Source organism: Toxotes jaculatrix, chromosome 12 (assembly GCF_017976425.1).
Source record: "Toxotes jaculatrix isolate fToxJac2 chromosome 12, fToxJac2.pri, whole genome shotgun sequence".
Lineage (NCBI taxonomy): Eukaryota > Metazoa > Chordata > Actinopteri > Toxotidae > Toxotes > Toxotes jaculatrix.
In genome coordinates this window covers 7679319-7703861 of record NC_054405.1, presented here as the reverse complement: position 1 = coordinate 7703861, position 24543 = coordinate 7679319, and the positions used below count along the sequence as shown (strand labels likewise).

At 41.7% G+C, this 24543-nt stretch overlaps 2 protein-coding genes across 4 annotated transcripts; one reads left to right on the top strand and one right to left on the bottom strand.

Moving 5' to 3' along the window:
* Nucleotides 1-1536: 1536 nt before the first annotated feature.
* si:ch211-283g2.1 (sodium- and chloride-dependent GABA transporter ine) lies at nt 1537-6917 on the top strand. Of its 2 annotated transcripts, none has more exons than XM_041051822.1 (13): nt 1537-1785; nt 2145-2279; nt 2399-2603; nt 4025-4157; nt 4245-4379; nt 4568-4671; nt 4781-4905; nt 5039-5151; nt 5290-5430; nt 5522-5621; nt 5836-5936; nt 6033-6200; nt 6298-6917. In XM_041051822.1, exons 1-13 carry the CDS (start codon nt 1629-1631, stop codon nt 6448-6450), a joined length of 1770 nt encoding a protein of 589 aa, XP_040907756.1. In that variant the 5' UTR covers nt 1537-1628; the 3' UTR covers nt 6451-6917. The 2 variants fall into 2 exon arrangements, with proteins under 2 accessions (XP_040907756.1, XP_040907757.1); XM_041051823.1 differs by having other exon boundaries at nt 1663-1785; nt 2103-2279.
* Nucleotides 6918-7057: 140 nt separating this feature from the next.
* Nucleotides 7058-24159, bottom strand: dhrs11a (dehydrogenase/reductase 11a). 2 transcript variants are annotated; one of them, XM_041051824.1, is made up of 7 exons: nt 23793-24159; nt 9932-10141; nt 9028-9122; nt 8696-8825; nt 8440-8532; nt 8291-8356; nt 7058-8204 (listed from the first exon to the last, which is right to left on the bottom strand). In XM_041051824.1, the coding sequence occupies exons 1-7, from the start codon at nt 23922-23924 to the stop codon at nt 8163-8165; spliced, it is 768 nt and encodes a 255-aa protein (XP_040907758.1). In that variant the 5' UTR covers nt 23925-24159; the 3' UTR covers nt 7058-8162. The 2 variants fall into 2 exon arrangements, with proteins under 2 accessions (XP_040907758.1, XP_040907759.1); XM_041051825.1 differs by lacking the exon at nt 23793-24159 and adding an exon at nt 10438-10550.
* Nucleotides 24160-24543: the final 384 nt, after the last annotated feature.

The following is a 24543-nucleotide window of genomic DNA, read 5'->3' as shown; positions in this document are numbered from 1 at the left end:
CTTTTGGATTTGGGTACACGGCCAAATGGACCTGGCCTGCTGGATGACTGACATCCTGGGCTTATCCAGACCTTCCAAAAGACCAGTTCATCTCTGCTGCTGCTGCAGGTGTCAGTTTGAGGTTTGTGTTGTTTGAAAGTGGATCCAATTTTGTCATACTAAAACTAAAATCACAACAGGAAGTGGATTACCCTGCTCAGTTCTTTCCAAACAAAGCTCCTGTCTGATGTCTTCCTCATCCCACAGCCCCACTGCTTTACTTTTAATCCTCTGCCTCTCCTCCATCACACAGACCTTTCTCTGCACCATGTTCCTTCTTCCAGCAGGGTTGGCTCTGGCACAGTGACCGGAGGCACGTTTGTCAACCTGTGATGTTCACCACTGCAGCCCTCTGCTGCAGCCTTCTCTTTTCATGGTGGGCTGCATTTCCTCTTTCACTCAGCTTCCTAGGGGATGCTTCATACATACACAGTAAATCTTGCCCACCTGTCTTACCCTGTAAATCCCAGTGTTTATATGCCATGCATGTTGATACTGTACATCCAATATCCAGTCAGTTGACTTCCTTTGGATAAATGACTACCTGCAGCCACTTGTGTTGTGAGCTGTTTGTACACTGTGTAATGTTTGCCAAATTGAGTAAATGTTTTCTCTAATATCGATAAATATGGTGATCTCTCATGAGTGATGTGGGACAGTGTAGGAAATCAATAAATATCCGACTGGGACATGAGCCTAATTACAAAGACAAGCACAAACAAAGAAAGCTAACTGATAAATGCTCTGTAGAAAGCTGATGGGGCCTTTTGTTTGTTGTTTCTCTTCACTGTGGAGCTACTATCCATACCTCTGTGCTTATAATAAAGGTTATCGCTATAGGAATGTGGTTTGTTTCACCTTGGTGACCCCACCTGAAATCTGTGTTACAGCACAGAACAAAATTGTAATTTTTCCAGACCCTCATGTGTGGCGTACTGCTCTACACACTGCTCCCTTTGTCTTCACTGGGGAGCTTCAGATTTCTAGTTGATGTGAAGGTATTGGTGTGACAGAGGAGCAGAGAGATGGTTTAGTCTGTAAGAAGGCAAAATGGTAATTTGTCATAAAAATAGTTTAATATTTAAGTCTTGTCTGTTTTCTTTGCTTGAGCTTTTTAACTCTGTAGATAATAATTGTTGACCCTATCCTATCAGCTTTGTCAGTTATATATATATATATATATATATCGAGAATTTCCACACTTTTTAACAATTAATGTAAAACACTTACTTTAAAGAAAGTAATCCATTTCACATCCACCTAGAAAATTATATTTACTTGCACTTATTAAATGATTTGTTTTGGCCTTCAGCAGAGTAAGTAATGTAGTCTATGTTGTGAATAATAGTCTTAAAAAAATTTCTTCTCAGAATAAAAACTCAAATTCTTTTGCCCCTGCATAGTTTATATGTTATTCAAAACTACAGATTCGGTGAGTTTTGTAACATCTGTTGAATAAGACAATCATATCCCTCTTCTGGAGCCTCAGGGCTCTGCATGCTGGAGTGTTTCTGCTAGGCTAATCATTAAGGATCATAAAAAGGAAGGTTATATCACCCAGAGACATTTCAATTCTGGCCAACCTTTCCATGGAGTTTGTGGTGACAGAGGGAGCACACATGGATCAGCAGCTCAGCAGACCAACATGGAGCCGGCAGATAGAGTTCACTCTGGCTGGCATTGGCTGTGCTGTGGGTCTGGGCAACGTTTGGAGGTTCCCCTATCTCTGCTACAGGAGTGGAGGAGGTGAGAAACCAAAAACCAGATAATTCATCCACAGACTGAATTATGAAACCAGACCATCTTCTGTATATACGGTATTCACAGGCCTCAAAACTGGGTCCAGAGGTTAACATGATGTGTTGTTAGTGAGCATGTTTTACAAGCTCATACTGTGCACTAAAGATCTGCATGTACAGTTGATGGGAATAATGGTTTGTGTCAACAAAAATGTAAAATTACAAATGATATGAGGAAGGAAATGCAGGCGCATGATGACTTTCACAGAAGTTAAAGATTAGAGGACACCATAAAACTAACACAGCAGTAACTTTCTTTGCCAGCAAAATGTGTGTGACAGTTGACTCGCCATCACTTCCTGCCAGGTGCCTTTCTGGTGCCATACCTGCTCATGCTGGTGGTGTTGGGGATCCCTCTGCTCTACATGGAGCTGACAGTGGGTCAGTACACGAGGAGAGGGCCCGTCCATGCTCTGGCTAATGTGTGCCCACTGTTAAAAGGTACAAAGTGGCATAAACAAATGTTTCCCCTCACTGAAAAGTGTCCAAACTGGAAAATGGACATTTGTCTGACGGTGAAAGACATCATTTTTTTTGACATTGTTTTTGTCTGTCCTCAGGAGTGGGCATGGCATCAGTGGCAATCTCCTTCATCATGTGCACCTACTACAATGTTGTCATCACCTGGGCTCTTTATTATCTCTTCAGCTCCTTCCAGGCACCGCTACCCTGGCAGAACTGCAACAACACCTGGAACACACCGAACTGTACCAGTCACGCCACCAACAGCAGCTACTCCTCCACAGCTAGCCAGGAGTTCTTCAAGTACGTTTCACTGTGTGGGAGAAACCAGCGCTGCTTCGCAGAACATCAGAAGCAGGCTAGATAATAATTACATGACTACAGGATTGCAGAATCACTGTGGTTTCACAAGAAGCTGCTTAGAGAACACAAACTCTGCTGATTATATCAGCAGTGACCAAAAAATGCACAACTGAATACACGACATAAAATTTAACTGAAACCACATCTTATCACAGCCATGTGAGGGCTATCAGTCAAAGTGAAGGTTAGTGATAAGAGTTTGGCAAACACAGTAAATATCTTGAGAAGAGTGGAAAATGTTAAGTTAACCTTTAAATTTCATCAATAGTCTAATGTAAAATGTGGAGGAAAATAAGGGTTGAATTAGTATTGGTTTTCCAGTATGCAGTTTTCACACTGAAGATTTTCATAAAGAACTGACATTTTTCACTGTGAACAGCTTGCTGTTTAGACAGTAACGTGAAACCTCACGTTTTCAAAACGGTTTACTCATTAACTAGTTTAACTGCAGTTAGTGGATAAATGTGGGAATGGTATGAAGGTTTAGGTCAAAATAATTTCTGCTCTAAAGCATCAGCAGTAAACACCAATCTGCAATTCCAGTCAAACTGTCCCAGCTGAGAGTCTATACCCTTCACTCGTGGCTCTGTTAGACTGTAAGGCTCTTTGTAAAGAAGAAAATCAGTTTGTTAGATAGATAAAGGTTCACGTCCAAAATTATTCATTGATCTTTAGCAGTTCAGTTAAAATAAATGTAACTGTAACCATGTGTGTCCGCACCCATCCATGCAGTAGTTACATAAAGTAGTTAGTAGTAGTTAATTAAAAGCCCAACATGTTAACCTTGCGGTGGCAGTAGAGGAAAAGTCTGGGGATCACCAAAATCATTAGCACTGATGAATACCTGTACAAAATTCCATAGCAATCCTTTGACATGTTGAGCTATTTCAGTCTGGACCAAAGTGGTGCACTGATCGGCCAGTATTTCCATCCCTAAAAAGAAAATCAATAGTGATTTCATTTCTGAAGTTAGAATTTCCCATTATAAATCACAATCAACTGACACAAAATCACGTTACAGTTTTCATCCTCTCAGAGCAGAGACGGATATTGCATATATTCTGGCAAATAAACACTAACAGGGGACAAAGGTAGTGCTGATAAAGTGGTCAGTGATCAAGGGTGGTCAGATTAAGACAACATAGAAACCAGAGTGGATCAGAAAAATGAAAAGGCCCAAAATGGAACCGTGAGGTCCACCACGTTAATGCTTCCCTGATTACAATGACTAATTTATCACAACAGGGAAGACATTTGGACTCATTGCTTTGTTAATCCTTATAGTGTGTTCAGTTTTGAGGCACAATGTCAGGATTAATCATCTTAAAAAGAAAAATAACTCCTGGTTGACTTCTTTGAAGATATAAGATGCTGGAGCAGACCAGTGGAGTGGAGGAGACAGGAACGATTCGGTGGGAACTTTTCCTTATCCTCCTCCTAGCTTGGATCCTCATTTACCTTTGCATCTTCAAGGGGGTGAAATCCACAGGCAAGGTGAGGGAATAGAGAGAGAAACTGAAACAAGGACAATGACTGATGGACAGACAGCGAATAACACACCTTGTTTGTCTCTGAGTGCAGGTGGTCTATTTCACGGCTCTGTTCCCGTATGTTATCCTGATCGCCCTGCTCATCAATAATGTGCAGCTTCCTGGAGCATTAGATGGAATAACCTTCTTCATTGTGCCAGAATGGGACAAGCTGCTCTCAGTGGAGGTAAGAGAGAGGAAAGAGCACTCCATTAAACTGGAAATAAATACTGGTTCAGTCTGACCTGTCTGGCACGGGAGAGCAGTTAGCTAAAGATTTATTTTTTTTTAGTATTGGCATAGGTGTTGTTGATTGGTACAGGCAATTATCAGCTGTGTTCCATAGTTTTGGATGAGCATCTTTCTGTGTTGCAGGTGTGGGTGAACGCTGCAGCTCAGATCTTTAACTCCATTGGGATTGGATTCGGATCCCTCATGGCCATGTCCAGCTACAACTCATTCAACAACAACGTTCTGAAGTACCGTAATAAGACAGAAATCTTCGTCCTCTCATTTTTCCCCTTCAGTGGCAGAAATGATCTCTGAGCAGCAAGAAAGTCATATAAAACCCATCTTCTCTCCTTGCAGGGACACCCTGACTATATCCATCATCAACTCCCTCACCAGCATCCTGGCAGGCTTTGTCATTTTCTCTGCCTTTGGATACATGTCTTATCTGCAGGGCATTCCTGTCAGTGATCTGGCTGTGGATGGTAAGAAACTGACAGTACTGGTTTTTGGTATCTTCATCATAGTTTTCATGATCTCATGTCACTGTTCATTCTTTAGAAGGGTCGTGATTTACTTTTTAGTCAGCAATATTACACTGACATCTTGTGTATCTAGGTCCAGGGCTGGTTTACGTTGTATACCCCCAAGCCTTTGCCAACATGCCAGTGGCTCAGCTCTGGGCTGTGATCTTCTTCTTCATGTTGCTTTGTCTTGGACTGGACAGTGAGGTAGTTAAATTGGAAATTGGGGAAACAACAGTGCAACTCTGGAGATAATGTGCAGAAAATAAACTCTGGTAATATGCACTTATCCTGAAGAGCTTAAGTCTAACCCAGGATTATTTATTTATTTATTTATTTTGCCAGTTTGCAATGGTTGAAGTGATGGTGACCAGTCTCATGGATGAATTCTATCAACAACTCATCACATTTTTCAAGAGGAAGGAGCTGTTTGTCCTTGCTGTTTGCGGTGCAGCCTTCCTTTTTGGAATTCCCTGTGTCATGCAGGTACAGACTCTAATTTACCAAACGGTGAGAAGCTCAGATGCACACCTGCAATCACTCAATCAATCAATCAAGAGTGTTTCTCTCTGTCCAGGTGGGAATCTATGTTTTCCAGCTGATGGACCATTACACTGCCATAGTGTCCATCATGTTTCTTGCATTCTTTGAGGTTATAGCCATCTGTTGGATTTATGGTGAGAAAAACATGTTCAGCTATTCCTTCTTTAATGGTCAGTTAATGTGATGATACACAGCACCTTACTCCAAAAGTAGACCTATCTTCCGAATTGTAAGTAGTAGTATCTGACTTTAATTTTCACTGCCACAATACTGTCAACATGCAAATAACATACGTGTGGCTGTTTGCTGACCAGTGAAGGTTTATCTGAAGTTGCTTTCCACTTCCAGGTGTGAAACGACTTTCAGACAACCTAGAAGAGATGACCGGAAAAAGAGCAAATATCTTCTTCAGACTGTGTTGGCTAATAGTTGCTCCTGTGCTGATCACTGTAAGTCAGCAGGTTTAAATTTTTTAAAGTTTTCTAAATATAACTGAGATTCATCCAAAAATGTCACAACTAAACTTTAAATATTTCTATCCGCAGGTTATCCTCATTTTCTCCATCATCCAGTTCAAACCAGCCCGTTATGGGGACTACGTCTTCCCTCCCTGGGCTCAGGGTGTTGGGTGGCTCATTGCCCTGGCCTCCATCATCTGGATTCCTTTGGGTGCCCTTCACACAATGTGGGTGCTGCCTGGCTCATTCATGCAGGTGATCTACATTTACCTTTTACTTGTTCTCCATTCAAGACATGTACATATGTTACCATGTCATGTACATTAATATTATTGGAACGTTTCTCCAACAGAGACTGAAGCTGTCAATCACGCCACATGGCCTGTATGAGAAGTCAAAAATGCCATACTATGAGAGAGGAGGAAGAGACAGCTATCCAGTCATAGCTGTTATCAGCTCCAACATCTGTTCACCTGAAAAACCTCCCATTGAGACAAAGTTCTGATACCTCTGTGTTTTGCACAACTGTAATGTTGTGACTATTTGTGGCAGATTTTTAGGAAGCTCAAGTTAATCAGAAATTGTTTGCCGTTAGTGTTAAATTTTGAACAAACGTCTGGTAATATAAATAAATGAACAGAAGTATGCTACAAAAATTATTTACATGATGGTGAAAAGGTGCTGCTGCATGTCTGCTACGCAGATCATTTAAAATGGCCATTTTTTGTAAGCCTGTTAATTTAATTTGTGAGACTTTGTTGAACTTCTGCTGTTTTGTTCATTTTTAATGTGAGAAGATGTGTAGTGTTTAGAATCTGTTATTGTTGTGTGCGTCTTCAACATCTGGCCTGCATTTCCTCTGTTGTGAGAGCTGGAGAGGAGGAAGGATTGAGTGGCACTCAGTACTAAACACTGTTCTCATTTGTGGACTTTATTGAGCTAAGGGTGCCATCTTTTGGCCATGTGTGTTGATGCAGTTTTGAGTGTTGACAAGTACCACTGTTTAACATTCACAGTTCATACAGCGGAACTTTTGTATTGAACCACATCCCTTAAAACATGAAGCACTGTGGACCAATTCATTTAGGATGACTTATTTATTACGTCAAAAACAGGGCACTGCTGATAAGAATAATATATACTGATGGTTAACGGATGAGTACATGGGTCATGCAACTCTTATGTCATGTCATGTAAAGTGTAATAAAAACATGTCACGAAGTCCACAGCTTGTGTCTTATTTCTGCAGTGACAAGCCGACACTAGCAGTCTGCCTGGTGAACACAACACAGAACATAACTTACTTCTGGGCAATAGTTTTTATTTATCCATTTAATGAGAAATTTCCAATGACCAGTACACATTTCTAGGGTATACTTGTGCACTGAGTTAGTCTCCTCCCCTCAATAAGTTGCCAATGTTTCCTTCTTATAACCCACAAATTAATCAAAAGTGCAGAACTGAAATTACACAGGGAAAGAGGTGGATTATAAAAACTCATGTGCTTCACGGACAATGACATCTCTATTTTATACTTTTCCTGATTCCTTATATGGGGCTGAAAACTGGATAGATCCAAAGAAGGGTAACCAAATGTGTTTGTGAAAACATATGGTGAGTGCAGGTGGCAGGATGGACAGACGGCTGAAGGTTAGTTACAGTGAGTAGGAGACAGTATTGTCTATGGTTAGTGAGAACGAGACCACATCTATATATGATCAAGTTAAAATATTTATAAAAAAAATTATAAACAGCAATTACTCTTTCCATTTAATTTCAAAAAGATATGTCATTTGACCTACAAAAACAAAAAGAAACCAAAAAAAACATGTGCAATCAATGGCATACTCTTCCCTCTGAAGTAATGGTTGTGCAGATGACGTGCAGAGACGAGTTGCACAGCAGCAACTCTCCCCTTTGTTATTTGTTCCTACCGTAGTCTGGAGTCAGCCCAGCTCAGGACTTGGCTCAACAATTCACAAATACCAGGTTGCTGCATTCAGTAGTATTTTCATAGTGGTTTACAAAGTCCACGCCCTTCATTTCCTTGCCCAGCCTCCTTAAGGCTCCAGCCCTCCTCGACCACATCCCTGCAGATCCAAAACAGCTGTAGTTGACTTGTTTAAACCCCCCTCCCCTCCCTTGCCCAGCAGAGGTTGCTAAGGAGTCACCATGGCTGCTGTCTGTCTGCTCCTCCCACAGCTTCCTGTTTAACTGCTATGACACCTGCTCTACTGGCCTCATCTGCACATCTCCAATCTGAGGACAAGAACAAGGGACATCAATACAGAGAGCAAACCATGCACATGACGGTATAAAAACAAGAGAGAGAAAGAAAGAGGTACCTGGACATGAGGAGGGGCACTGAGGACAAATGTGACTGCACTGGCTATGTCCTCTGCCTTCAAACACTGAGAAGTGGAGACAGGAGGGATTATTGATGCAACAGTACTCGGGTTATTTTCACTTTGGGAAAATATACGTTTACTCTTACTTTCATACTCTCATACACCGCGGCTGCTTTCTCAGGATCACTGTTGTGGTGCCGGAAGGCAAACTCTGTCTCCACTATTCCAGGAGATATACACTGCAGAGGAGGGAAAACACACAAGAAATGTACTGATTACTGTTACTACCTGCACGCACAGACAAAAACACACGGTCTCTTATTTTAAAGTAATGGCCTGCTGTATAGAGTAATCTGTGTGGTCCATTATGTTACCACATGCACAGGCCAACAACCAACTTACTGTAGCTCTGATGTGCGTGTTTGCTTCTCGGAGCTCTTGTCGTATCCCTTCAGTCAGAGCAGTCACAGCGTATTTAGTGGCACAGTAGAAATGCTCATCAGCACTTGGCACCATTCTGTGCCCACCCATACTGAAGAAGAAGAGACAGAGATGTTGGAGATAGAATCCAATATCAGTTCTTCAAACTGTTCCATGTGCACCGGTGTGGGGCTCACAACTGGCATTACTTAACGCCTGCTGGATCAAAATCACCTTGAACAAACTGGCTCAGGTATTTTCAGATTCATCTATATGTTCGCTCTGAGAATTGAACGTTGTCCCTTTAAACTTACCTGTTAATATTGATGATGTGGCCGTCATCCACATTCCTCTCCTTCATTGATTTGTATGCCTCACGGGTGCAGATAGACAAAGCTAAGACGTTCACCTGCAGGGGAAGTCATCAATTTCATTTAATCATTTATGCATCAGTCAATGTATCTATCAATCATTTTCAGAACTTATTATTATTAAATCACATTTAACAATGCCATGTGATAAGACTATCAGTTCAGCTGACTGATGTTTACTGGGTCAGTGTGTTAGACCATCTGAACCTGCTGTTTCTGTCCAGGTTGTGGCCTCTAATCTGCTCCTGTAGCGATACCCATAGACGGCAGGTTAAAGCCAACATGGTGGAAAGATAGAGAGGTGACCAAACCAGGTCAACGTACAGATTAAACTCAGGCTAAAAATACACTGCTGTACACATTCATGTGGACTGCCATGACAACAGATAGATGAGCGTTACAAATGCAGGACTCTGGAGACAGAGACTTTAGAGTAGGGGGTCTTTAGTGGTCAAGAGCTCAGTGAATCAGAATGTAAAGTCCCAACAAGAGAAATAGTGCTGGCTTTCATTAGTGGGCCTCTGCCCTGGCAGGCCTTCTCCTCAGAGCCACTGAAACTGCCTCTGTGAGGGGAGGGGATCGGGAACAGTGTGTGTGTCTGTGTGTGTGTATGTGTGTGTGCAGACCCATGTGTCTACACATTTCTGCTTTAACTCTTACTCCACAAACTCAAGGCATCCACACACACTGGACTCCCCCTCTGCTTCTCTATTTGAGCAGGACAACCATTAAATCAACACAACATACAGCAGGGGATAATTCTACCCATCCCGATTCAAAATCACAAGTTTCTTTCCAGCTTGTTTCTGCTTCAGCATTAGTATTTGTGTGTCTGTGATCCACCCACATCGATCATGTTCCTCCAGCCCTCTGTCTTCCCGCTGAGCAACGGCTCATTGTGGGCCAGTCCAGCGTTGTTGATGCATACGTCCACGCCCTTGTGCAGCGTCTTGATTGCTGAAAACATGGACAGGATCTCCTCCTCGTTGGACAGGTCACACTTGTAAGGGATCAGCGTGCCACTGTAGCCTGCACTCTGACACTCTGCTGCCAGCTTCTGAAAAACACAAATCAGATCCAATTTCACAACCTGAATTACTGTTAAAGGATAATAACACAAAATTTTTAAAACACCGCAAGTTGCCATGTAAGTGGCCATAAATTGACTATCAGGACTGAGACACTGTTAGGTAAGAGATAGAAATGATTAACCTGCAGCACCGTAATTAAGACTGAGTCCCACCCTTCACCCTACTGACTCAGACACTGAGAAAGCAGTGAGAACGCGAAGCCATAAAATCAATACCACATCAGTAGAGTCAGCACCACTGTGAGCATGTTAATTGAAATTACACTTTCAACCAGAATCCATATCATGACCCCAGTTGAGAAGAAGCAAGCTTTGTGCCGATGGGATGCCTCTTTCCTCAGGATACAGCCGGGGCTGAGCCTGCAGCAGGCCGAGCAGGCTGCACTCCAACCAGGTCAGCTGGCTGTCCACCACTGCGAGGTTTGATACAAACTGACACAGATACACCCTGCTAGGCACAGCTGCACCAGTCACCTGATGTCTCATTCTGGGTGCCAGTCAGATAGGAGGGGTGCGGGTGATTAGGGGGCGGGGCTGGTGGCAGACAGAGATGATGCACGGCGCTGTGTCACACTCTGCCTGCGTGAGGGAGGATAAAATGTGCAGGAAGTCTAAAGGAAAAATTGACACTCTAAACCTTTAACATCTCACAAAAGCTACTGTGCCCTGCAATAAGCATATTTCAGCACAGGTTCAATGGATTGTGTAACACACCATCACAGCACTCTCAGATGAGCTTAAGTATCCCCGCACTGACACCAGCTCATACTCCAAATATGTCCTTATGAATGGATTATAAACTGGTCATTTAACAATACTGGTTACATAAAAGTGGAGATGGTTACCATCATTTTCCATACAACTGATTTTAAATGTTCAGGCTTGCTTTGGTCAACTCTGAATCCATACTACGACCACTTGGAGTGAATGTTTCAACCACTTATACATTACTTTTAGCCAATTCCAACTGCTTAACAATACTTTTAGCAAATGATTCCACATATCCACCAGCAACTGCAGATGGTACAAGTGCCCCCTGGTTGGGAATCACAGATTTAAACAATCAAAAAGAAATGCTGACTTCGATTTCAGTCCAACATGAGGAAACAGCAAGAACTCCTGTTGTTCAACCACACAAGAAGAGATCCATCACAGCACTGGCAGAGATACTAACTTCTGCACAGTGTGTAATGATATCAAACCAAAATTCAGAGCAGTCGCATGACATGCTGAGGGTGAGACCATCAGTATATAAACACACCAGTACTCAAGCCAACTAAATATTAAAATGTCAGGATTTATATGTACCTATCTGTGGATGAAAGCAGCACCCCAGAACAAAGAATTGCTGATCACAGCAGCCAGTGTAGCAGCTCCTTAAGGAAATGAAGTATACTTTTGAAGCCTTCTTTTTATAATCAGGATGAAATTTAATAGAGGGATCACTTTGGCTTTTTTTCTAACAAAATATGTAATAGAGTGAACGCACCCTATCTCGCACTTGGAGTGTGCAGATTTCCCTGCTCTTCCTCTAAGCTGTTTAACGCGGATTATCCAGAGAGATGGCATTACCCGAATAAAGCTGTCAAAATGCTAAAACACTGAAAACACTTGTTTCATCTGCGAAGACTAAAACTAACTCTTTTGATCATGTTATAGAAAGGTGAAGCTCTCCCTTTTGTCCATTTCCTTGCTGTGAAACTGTGATCACCAATGTGTGAACAGACTGTAATGTAACTTAAAAAAATAGACCTTCAGACTTGCCTATAACAGCCTGTGGACTGATTTCTATGTAAAACATGCAAAAGATGTGACCTTTATGCTCACTCCTGACTGCCTTGCCTCAAGGCCTCCCTTCAGCTCCCCTGAAGCTAACTTTAGCTTAGAAATGGAGCTCGCTAACGTCAACAAATGACAGGCTCCCAGCAGAAAACAAAATGTCTCTTCTTTAGAATCTGTTACTTTGCAGACTTTATGTGCCGTGTCTCCAGTCCAACGTTACTCATCCCACTCCTGTCATCTGTTCATAACTGACGTTATTTTGGTGTTATCATTGTCTCAACCCACTTTTGTATCATGTTGAAACATTAGCAAAATGAGAGATGTGATGAAAACTATCACAACAATAATGAAGCGTGGCAACACGTTATTTATAATATTCAGTCTAGTTTACTAACCGTTAGCATCATCATCCAGAAAACTGAAGCTCTGCTGACACTGCTGAGCCTCTCAGTGAAAGCTAGAAAACAATGATTGATGAAGCTTGCCAGCTAGCTAATGCCAGCACATAATTTGAATGCAGTCATCTTGTAATGACAATGGATTAGTTCTACATCAGTAGCCCATATTGTGCTAACTAACAAGCTGATAACGATGTTACCCTCTATCAATTAAAAAAACATTAGCTAAAATATAGCCTCTCACTATAGCCAGCCCTATGTTCACTCCTTGTTTTAATGCTGTGCCAGTGATGGAGAGTCAAATATAGTCTATAGTCAAACTATTGTAACAGTCACACTCATCTATCAACATGATGCCAGTCAGAAACATGCAGTCTGATGTATGTCATGTAACTGTTTTGGCCGATGCTCGAAAGAAGATGGATGTTCGAAAGAGTGAGAAACAGGATGCTGACTGCAGTTCACTTAACACCCACCAGTGTCATTAATAAAAAAGAGTTTTCTGAATGTTACACATAGTACCTTTAAATTCACACTTGCCTACATCTCTGGAGGGAAAGGCTTTCAGGCTGGAGGGGGAGAAGACAGACAGACCAGTGGAGAGGCTCCTCTTTATTCAGAAAGGAGGTTAATGTAAATGGGAAGCCAGGTCTGTCCTTTGTTAGGACAGAATTAGTTGTTTTACTAAGACTTAAGTGGGAGCAGCAGAGCAAACAGGCTGTGATCTTTGTCCAACTACAGGAAGTCTCAGGCTGTGAATGTGTGTGTGTGTTCGGACACCGGCTGTACTGCTGCGGTCAGTACCAGCCCACATACTGGCCATGCCTACACAAATGGAACTGCCGTCTCACAGAGAAGCAACCAAGCCTGAAAGAGCAGCAACAGCATAGTTCAGTCTCTACACACAACTCATTCATTACAACTAAAGTGAAACTGGAAATCTTCAGGCTTTGGCATGTTCAGCTTCACACCCTCAAAAGGCTAAATAAAAAGAAAAACTTAGAGTGAGACAACCACACACCATTTCTCAGTGGTGCTGCTAAATGAGCCTTGGGGAAAAGCAAAATAAAACTCAAGCTACAAAGGTTTGGGTGTGTGCCGGAGGTGCACAGGACGCACCCAAATCAATCAATCAATCAATCAAACGGAACATCAGAATCCAATAAACCAGAATGGAAACAGCTAATGACATTATGTTACTATTCACTCTAAATGCAGCATTCACAGTCTGAACTACTCAATGTACTAAATTCATTTTTCCACGCTGTTGTTTTTCTTTGGATAATATTTACAAAACGCAAAACATTTTACCTGCATAAACCTATTTTCATATCACCCATATTATCAGGTGTTTTCACATGATTTGGTCTTGTGTGGTCAGGAAAGCCTGCGCAGATAAACAGGCCTCTGTAACTCAAAGAAAACCACTATTTGCAATTACCCAGACAGTCTTGATAAGACCAATACTAAAAGATAAGACTAAAACGACAAATTATGTTACTACAGGTCATAAAGCTTTTACGTGTTACAGTAATGGGTGTATATATAACCACGTGGCACTCTCAGATGTACATAGTTACATTCATGGCCTGTAACCCCTGCAGGGGGTTGTTATATAAGGTCTACAATGCAAGGGACATTGCTGTCCCACACCATTTTAATCAATCATTCACCCACTCATGTGGAACTGGTGTATATGGACTGGCAAAACTACTCACTGGAGTAGGGGAAAGTGATAAAAATAAAAATGCCAAAGTGCTGAAGACAGACAATCTTTAAGAGGTAAGCCAGATCAATAGCACAAGGCAGCAGCCACGAGCAGAGACAGCTCTCAGGTTGACTTGGGAGTTGCATCAGACAAAAGAGGGATTGTGTTTTAGGGTGCTGTGACTCCTCTTATTCTCTGAAGACTGGGAGGCGGTTAAAAAAAATAAAAAATTAAAAGATGCAATGCAGCCATAATTCAGCCACTAACCCCTCCCCTCTCCATCCTTCCTGTTCTGTCTTTTAAGTACCTGTGACACACAAAACAATTTTGCCTGTCATAATGCATTTTCATCCTCATTACCGAGACTGTTGTCCAGTGATCACAGAAAGTGTGCAGAAGGAGGGAGGAAGAGGGGGAGGGGGGAAGGGGGAGGGTTGGCAGCTAGAGAGTGAAACAGAAGGAGAGAGAGAGGGAAAACAAAACCTAAAGCATACTGCATTAAAGCTGATCAGAATGCATTCAGATTTCTGTAGGATTTACTCTGTAAGAAGACAGGAGAACACGACTGTCCTACAGCTTCATGGAGAAAATCCACCCAACAAATGAACTCACATATGACTAATTTAGTGCCATTATCTTCATAAGTGTAATCACTGAAATGTAAGAAACCCTTCCCCCTAAAGTCATGAGCCAAAATGGTATATGAAGCCACTCCACAAAAAAAAAAAAAAAGAGTAAAAATCATCCTTCATTTAATGTTTTTTTTTTTCTGAAGACAAACTAACAAGAATGTCTCTGAGGAACACTTCCAGTTGTAATGGTTTATTCTGCTAAGTCCCCTCACACATTCTCCAGCTGAACTACTGTTGTGTGACATAAAAATACACTCTTTCAAGTTTCGCCTGGGGTCAAAGGTGACAGCAGGCTGTATAATAGGATTGCAGCAGGGCAGAAGGGATGGTTGTGCGATTATCTTTTCTTCACACACTGATAGACTGCCACTAAAAGGTCTAAAGGTTGAACAGGGCGGTTTTACAGCGCTTGAATAACCATGTCCACTTTGGGAAGCCTTGCAGGACTTTGAAATAATGTCACAAGTATCAGCCCTGGGCATAAATAACTTTAAATCCAAATATAGTGGGTGATGATTCAACTGAAAAACACTGTCTGTGATTATGAGTACATGACAACTGATATTTGGTATGAGTGTGTGGCTTAAATGAAAAGGCTTTTATAACCCTAGAGACAGAGCAGGCAGCCAGGTGTTGTGTAACAGACTGGTGTAACCAGTGCGGTTGGATGTTATTTTCCCAAACAAAGTGATAAAAACCAGGAAGAGGCAGAAGCAGATATTTATTGTAAATGAGAAAAGAAAACAGAGCGAGCATGACATTTCTGCAATACTTCAATACTAGATTAGCTACAGAGAGCAGCCATTATTCATACATTCACATGGGTATCAGATGATAAAAAATAAAAATGGCTCTCCACTTCTGCTGTTTGTAGCTGAAACATGCCAAGGGGTGAAGCTTGAAGCTTCCTTCCTGTGAACCAGCAGCAATCACGTGCCTCCTCTATCTCATGTGATGTGTTTTTTTTTTTTTTCCCCTGCACCTGATGCTGGCCATCGCTACAATGACTGAGGGTGGCCCTGATGCCGGCGATGAGCCACGTCCTAATACATGCTAGGTTTACGATAACTTGAGACCTGAGCCGACATCAAAAAACAGACAGAGGACAGTCTCATGGAGACAGTGTTGATCTGACACAGTCCAAAATGAAAACCTTTCAAACTGGGCCAGCCTGGGCTGAGTCTATACAGCATGTGTGCTTGGAGTAGCCATAAAACGTTTCCAATATCAAACAAACACCCAGCAACAAATCCAATTTGGCTGCTGTCGAAGCCAAAACAATCTAATTTGCATTCTTTCTTGTCAGCCCCCGACCCCAAATGGAAATACTGAACTTGGTGAACTCAAGTTGTCTTTGTGTTGCAGATTCATATAATCCTTTTGCTGCAAAGTTGCTTTCTTTCTCGCTCTGCTACAAATATACAGTACACCCACTAAGCATTTTATTAGGAACACCATACTAATACTGGGTAAGTCCTCCCTTTGATCTCAGAACAGCTTCAGTTCTTCACAGAACTGATTCCACAAGATGCTGGAAACATTCCCCATTTCTAATGATTGATGTGAACATTAACTGAAGCTCCTGACCTGCATGTGCATGGTTTCATGCATTGCACTGCTGCCACGTGATTGGCTGATTGGATAAGTGTGCAAATAAGCAGGAGACCAGGCTTTCCTAATAAAGTGCTTGGTAAGTATATATTCAGTTACAAGTGCTGGCCTGCTGCTGCAGTTACATGACATCTAGCTCCCTTGCACCACACTCACACTCACACTCACACTCACACTCACACTATACACACAGAGAGGAGCTTTCCAGCAAGTCTTCAACAGGACAAGACAGGACAGGACAGGACAGGAAGCACCCTACCTATCACAGCAGGAGGCCCGGGGAGGGAATGTCAATGCCAGTAAACCTTACACCTTGACAGATAAGCACAGAGAGGACAGCACAGTGGTGGTGCAGGGGGATTGGCTCATAGGGGTCACTGAGCTATCTAGACAAATCAGACTGCTAACTGTATGAAACCCAGGTGATCTAGCATGATAAGTGATCAAAAACACTCCTGACTGAAGAATGTTATGTAATTCACGGAGAGCACTGAGAAACATAACTGCTTTATATGCAGCAGCAAACCTGGTTGTATTATAGTATTGCAGGAATAAAGGTCTGAGACAAGAGTGGGTACATCCCACCAGATTCTGAGTACAGACTACAAACAGAATTCATTAATAAAACTGAAACCTTATTAGATGATTCCCACTGGCTCTTTTAAGGTTAGGGGGGTATCAGTCCATCAGTCTCCTACCTATTGTACATACCTACAATGTACTGTTGAGATCAGTATTGTTTGTACACTTGGGACCATTACAGGCAAATAAATCTGTGTCCACGTAGGGCTGGGCCAAAATTATTATGGCAATATTTTTTTTTTCATTCTGATTGATACAGATAATCATTAACACTTAAATTTAATCCAAATTAATAAGGAAGGAAACACATTCAACACATTTGTTAGACCTCAGGGATACACTGAGTAACACTGAACGTAAATAGAACTTCCATTCCTCCACAGGGCATCATTTAATTTAAAGTTCAATGAAAATATGCAGTTTAGGACTGAATTCTAAGCTATCTTTAATTTTTTTAATGAGTAACATGATGCTCACTCCTACTAAAGTATAGTTTTGGGCTCTTATATGGGGCAATGACTGAAAAGGCAGACATGAGCAACTGCTGCTGGGGAAGCTTGTCATGGATCATGGCTGCCAGTGGTAGCAGTCTGAGATGGCAGTCTGTCTTTCAGTGCACTCTGTGGGATAGTACTTTTTCAGATGGTGGAAAAGGATTGTTATGTTTCCTGTCTTTGTCAGCACTGGTCACCTGCATATCGTGCTTTGCTGTTTACCAAGCTTCAGAAATCTGAGCCATTTCTAAATCACCAATGCCATGTGACCTCTCTTCGGCACAATTTCATCGTCTTGGTCAGATGTTTGACTCTCCTCACACATCTTAATTTTTACATCTCCAAAAATGTGTGTTTTTTAAGCTTGCGTTTGCCCTACACTCACGTTTACTGAAAGTTACTCAACAGTTTATCATTGCTATTGTGGGAATTTGTTTTCGTGACAATTAGCCTTATCATTTTATCTCCCAGCACTATGTCTACATACCTGTATGTCACTGATATCGTCACAGCAATCTGTATTGCTGCTTTGGGAGGATTCATACATGAGAAAATGTTATTTGTTGTGCTGGTGTGAATGTTGCTTCTCTTGGGGGCAGATTCCATGGACACATGATGGATTATTAGTAAGGTATAAGTCTTTGTCAGCTCTCAGCTCTAGTGGAAAATACAAAGTCAGTGGAAAAGCTTTCTGCATGTGTAAGACAAAAACACGTTAGCTGAAGCAGCCATGATGTAACTCAATGAGTTCAGGAGAAAATTGACACGGGAAATAAAACAGCAACGGTGCAGGTTAAGAAAGCAGCGCTGTGATTTCTCATACAGCCGATAACAAGTGACACACCAAAAAGCACAATCTAAAAACAAAGTGATGGGACTATTCATAGATATAATATTTAAGGCACACAGGCTAAATGGGTTTATGAAATGTTTAAACAACCATCTGACCGTACATTTTCACATCACACACATTACCAAACTTTCGAGACACAAAGAACAAGACAGAAAAATAAATAAAGAAGAATCAGGACACAAACTAAAAGAGAGACAGAGACACAAAGTGAGGTGGAGTGTGTGAGACAAAGAGAGTAAAGCTGTCAGGCTGACCTGACCCACTTCAAAATCCTTTCTGGAGTGAAATCTATTCACTGTGAATAGACGGGCTGTCCAGACACAACCTACAGGAGGTGGTTGAGTCAGCGTCAGATTTGCAGACACAGAGACACTGACTGACTTTCGTTGTGTCACCTCAGCGTTTGAAGCATGACTGAGCATCTTTCAGCTCCTTCAGAATGGGCACCAAATCAGAGCTGGTCAGCCAAGGTCTGAAATTAACCTTCTGGCTCACCTGCCAAGGGCTTTGAGTTTTATTTTAGGATTTACTCACTCAAATAAAAGATGCTAAGGCCAGTTAGAAAAAAAAAAGTGCAGAGGCTTCTGCTTTGTGCAGAGCTGCATTAACAGGCAGACAATTGGGAGCCTGTTTGATACAAGCCCACTGGACGCCTTAAAACAGACAGAAACTGAATATGATCACTGAGTTCAAATGCCATTATCTAAAAGAAGCTGTCAGCTGGAGTGGTGGGTGATTTAGCATTTGATGGGTACAATTTCAGAAACTGTGACAGCTTTACAAATCTCTGCTGAATCAAACCAAACCAAAGACCATCAGTGCTGAAAATCCATAAAGAAGAAAATAAGATCATCACTCTGTCACTTATGCTCCTCGTATTCTCTGCTTTCTTATCCCAGACTTTTCTTTAATACTGAGCACAATAATTTGACATAGATTATCTTCTCTGGGCATTTTTTTTCTATGCAGAATCTCTTCTCAATCTCTTGCTAGCACAGGCTCTTTGTGTGCCAACCACCAATCTGTTTAGCACTAAAAACCCACAAATTATGTTTGCTAAATTTATTTCATCTAAAATTGCAGCAACCAAAGCTCTGAATTTTGCATCCATTGTGTGTGTAGCCTCAAAGCACCCAGGAAATGTCAGTTTCTCTTTATCAGTTTTAAATGGACAATCTGGACAATACAGATTTAGATTTGGACTGTGATGTTCTTTCTGCATTTAGTCTGGGTTAAAGCAAATGTGATTACTTGCTGTTAAAAACACTGAATCATTAAGTTAAGAGTTTTATTAACCAGTGAAGGGACAACAACCGAGACCACGGCCCTGATGAAAAACTACATTCAATAATTTGTGAATTATTTTAAAGGAGCATTAAGGGTCGGGATTTGATGCTTCTGCATTCACAGCGACACATACATTTATACTTTTTAGATGCATAGATGATCAATCGATTGATTATGTGACAGACCCCACACCATCCTCCCCCAGAGCAATGGCAGCACTGACACTCATCTCCTCTACATCAGCACTGACCTGCAGATCATGCAAAAACATAAAAATTAAACTTTGTTATCTCATATTTGCAACGTAAAGGCGTATGCTAAATGAAACTCATATTAGCAGCCTGATTATGGGAGATGCAGACAGCAAACACATTTCATTATAACTTTTATAGCCAAGCTTTATTTGTCAAATAAAGTTTAGCAATTCCATTTAAAATCACTTTTATCTAACTTGATGGTAGGTGCTGTGCGAGTAAAAAACTTCCCTGCCAAATGTGGTAAAGGAAAACAGATAAATTAGTCTTAGTCTTAAATCTAATTTTTTTTGTTTTTAAAGGGATTATTTGAGTTGTGGTGATTAGCAGCAGGAGTTCATCCTCCCATAAACCGTGTATTTACTACTGCATCATATTGTGCTCGGTGAGCAGATACCTCAAATGTGCAGATATGCAGGCTATGGGGGCCAGAGCACCTCACAGGTCGAAGTAAAAAAAGCCTTAGTCAGTAACTAGGTGTTGTCTTCTTCCTCCGAGTCAGATGTGAGCTCAGACCTAAAATCCTTCTAATGTGGCAGCAGTCTCACAAACAGCGTGCATACAGGTTTTTCTAGATGCCCCTTCTGTTTGATGGTGTCCCTCCTCACCACTCAACTCAACTGCTGCCGTACTTGGCTGCGCTGAACGTGTACATACATATGGCTCTGAATGGCATGCTTTAGGACGGCACTGTCCTCAGCTCAGAGGCCACTTCTGAACTTTTTGTAACCTCAAAGAATAAACTGTAAACGGTGAAGAGATTTTTCTTCCAGCTAAATAAAAGCTTCTTCCCCTGGTTATGGAGGGTTTCGCAAGAGTTAATGAGACACTGTGTTGCTGCTACTTGGATGCGGCCTTGTCATCTCCATTCCTGCACAGAGCCCATGGTGACCACACGTCTCCCTCCAGCTTGCTGCTCCCCCACTGCCTACTACACAGTCTCACAGACAACAAAACAATACTGCTGCCACAACTCTCCACTCCCCTCTCTCCATGTTTTGTTTATGGAGAAAAACATAAACCCGTAACATTTGAATACATTTTTCCTATTGTTGTTTTTCTTTCTGGTTTGCTATGAGGTGAGAATATTGCTGTTGGGTAGGTTGGAAAAACTGACCATAAAAGCTTTATTTCCCCAAGTAAAGAAATAAAGTCTCAAAGGGAAGTAAGGAACAATTACTTAGTGATGGACACTTGCATCCCCCACTAGCAGCATGCCAGGTTTGGCATAACTTCAGCAAGAACCCAGTTTACATAGCGGAGGGAGCACAATACTGGCTTTGTCCCTCCACTCGCACAGACATCTCTCTAAGGTCTTGTACAAGTGAGGAAATCAAAGAATGGAAGATATGGAAATCTGTCACTCTACACAACCTGATATCTTCTCTGTAGGCTGGCCAAATATTTAGTTAGTTGAATTTAAGCTTTGATTTCACGTGTTGTAATCCATAACAAAGAACAGTTAAGATTGCTCTGGCTGTGGTGTAGCCAGCTCTTTAAAGCTGACTGACATTTGCATTATGTAAAAGCAATATAAAGATTTTAAATGTTGTGACCTTGCTTTAGTTGCACAAGTCACAGACAAGTGCTGAAACAAGCTGCAGCGGTTAACTATTGACAGGAGGGACCATGTGACCAGAGTATGAATGGAGGGAGGCTATCTATTGTGCAATTCACACTCACTGCGTGCATGTATGGGGATGGGTGTGTGTGTAGTCAAGGTGGGGAAAATGCTTGCATGTTAAAAACAAAACCTAACTGAGATATGGGATTTTTTTTTTAATCACTAGAAAGGAAAACTCTGAAATAGCATACACGCCTCTGTGGAATTCAAGCTTTCATAACACCATCATCAGCAGAGTTCCTGAAATTGATGTTGTGTCCATACTCTTGTCAAGTTTCACCATGTTATTGTTATTGCAACTATGTTTCTGCAATCTGTAAAAAGTGCAGGTATAACAGCTATAGTACTGTATAGAGGTGAAACGATTAGTCTTTCATCGATTAGTTGATGCACTGTGCCTTATTCATCTCTTCAGCTGACCTCTCTCCCAACTTGTAACCAGGTCAAATTGATTTAATAAACTTCATATCAGTTAAATTAGCCTGGTGCCTTAAAACATGACAATTCATCTATTTAAAGAATAATGGCTAACTACATTAGTGGGAAACTAAACGTTTGAAAAAAGAAATCATTTACGTGACTGCTACCATAAAATCTTACTGCACTTTGTTATTCAATGTAGTGAATTTTGTACACGAGAATGTACTTAAGTGCCATTCTACAGTGCAACACTAAAATATTTAAATATGGCAGTGTTGCTATTAACAACAGGTATGACAAGCTCCACTACTCTGCATTAAGGAAAACACATTAGCTGCCTAATAGGTGGCTAAACATAGGTGTCATAGGTATTCTGCAGCCCAGCGTAGGAAGCTCAGACAACTGTGGAGTGAGGACAGAAAGGCTTAACTATTGGTCGACAAGATAAGCGAGGTGCAGTGCCTTATGGCTTATGGTTAGACAAGAGTTAGTAGGGTGGGGCCACTGACACCTGCCCTAGAGGAGGCGTCTGCCTTCAAGTTATACTCCACCAAAGCCTTTGTGCCAGAATGTGTGTCACAGACGTTGAATTACAACAGCTGCATTTAATCTGAAAATTTGCTTCACCTGTTCACCTTCATAATTAATTTGCTTCTTACTTACAGTCATAAAGTCACAGGTTCAATACGCGGATGACAAATTTGCGTGCAGTTCAAATATAATCACCACAGGCACTAATTACTTTCAGAGTCACAGTGAGATCAGAACTTAAACAATGTTTGGACTCGTCTTTTTTCTTTTAATTAGAGGGTGTGATTTAAATTCTCTATGATACAGCTAATTACAGCACTGACCTCAAAAATGTGATATGTGCATCATATCATGTTTGACCCAGACCTCATCAGAAATTAATGTTGCTGCACAAAGTCCACGTGGGAAAAATGAAATATAGGAGTAAATCAGTGGAACAGTTTGTAAACTGAGATTTACATGACCTGGGTTGTGCCAAACTTATTTTTGTTGTTAAACCTATTATTGGAAAAGACATTTACCGCAGACAATACTTAATTTACAGCGTCCTACAAGACCCTGACACCCCCTCTTTGGACACCATGGTGAGGTAACCTGGCTCTACCTGAACAGGTTTATTACTAACATTGGCAGTGGGTGAATCAGGGGCTGACAGGACGACCTACTATTTACTAACCCACACAATGGTCAGTTGTTAGCAGTTATCTTGCTTGCTCAAGTGTCATTTAGTACACACACTGAAGAACTGACCGCTCTGTAAATGCTGCTCTGCTGCTGACCCTGAACTCTGGCCTCATTGGAGTAGGTCAACCAAAAGAAAGTGATTTTTTTTTTTTTTTCCAGCGAGGATTAATAATAGAGATTATTACAGATTAAGGGTACAGGGGATATGCAGTGGTAGGAGCTGGTGTAGGAGCATCATTGCTGCCTCATTTGGTGGGAGGGACTGTGTGCCATCACTTAGCTTCTCAGTGTTGAGCAGAAGTCCAAGGTACAATAACATCCCTGTAATATTCATATGGGAAGCTGACAGCACTAGCTTGTTGTGTTTTAGCTATAGATCACACCTCTCATGATGCCACAGTTAATATAATCTATAGTCATTTTGGATTAAGATTAATAAAATATATCATCCCTTTGAAACTATCAGGGTTGATGAAGCATTTGTTTTTTAAATGTAACTGGTTACCCCACCTAACATCATGCCTGTCTTGTTAATTTCAACACAGAGATAAAAACGGCTGCATTACCTGCGTTTAAAAAAACGTTAGACAACGTCCAACGTTGGGGCTAAAGGTTTCTAGCTGAAGTTGTAAGGCTAATGTTAGCTAGCGGTTAATGTCAGTTAGCCGGTTTGTTGTTGCTCTAACAGAGCTAGCTTCTCCCGTGTGTCCGACCGACTTAACTCACAGCTGTTAATGACATTAAATTAAATTGCCCACCTCTATTTTGTCGACGTTCCTGGCACAGCCGACGACCCTCATGCCTTGCTGGACCAGTGCCCGGGCTGTAGCCGCTCCAATCCCCACCGAGGCTCCGGTCACCAGGGCCACTCTGCCTTTCCACCGCTCCATCTCCACCACAGTACTGTCTACACCGGCACTGTAAGCGAAACAACAGCTCCCGTGCTGTTCGTCTGTCCGCTTAGCTCAGCTAGGAACAGCGGTCACTATTATGTGGGATAGCTTCAGATGGAGGGATGCAGCACTACAGCCTCCCGTCTCAGTCTGTGCAGCATCCAGGACAGCGGCGGCCAGTGTGCGTAAGCCCGGATCCATGCGCTCCTCTGGATGATATATGAAGAGCCCCGGAGTGTGTAAATGTTTGGTTCACATCACCTCCCACTTTCTTTTTGAGCCCTCGGGCCTGGACTGCCCTCCCTGTGTGGTTATCTACTCCCACCTACTGGAAAGAAATACTATAACACCACAAGTGTTTCTCACGTTGCCATCAAGTGACTCCCGCAATCAAAGCGTTTAGCCGAGAAACCTTGCAAAAGAACACTCGTATAAATAAAATAACGCTAGTTTTGACAAATATCGTGTTGTTTCTAGAAATCAAGCCACACCGAGATATTCTGAATTAATTAGCCGCTGCAACCCAACTGACATTTTAAAGGATAAATCAACAAATATATGTGGCAGCTGAAAATTTTAAAACATATAGCGATGAGTAACACAAGATACAAAATCA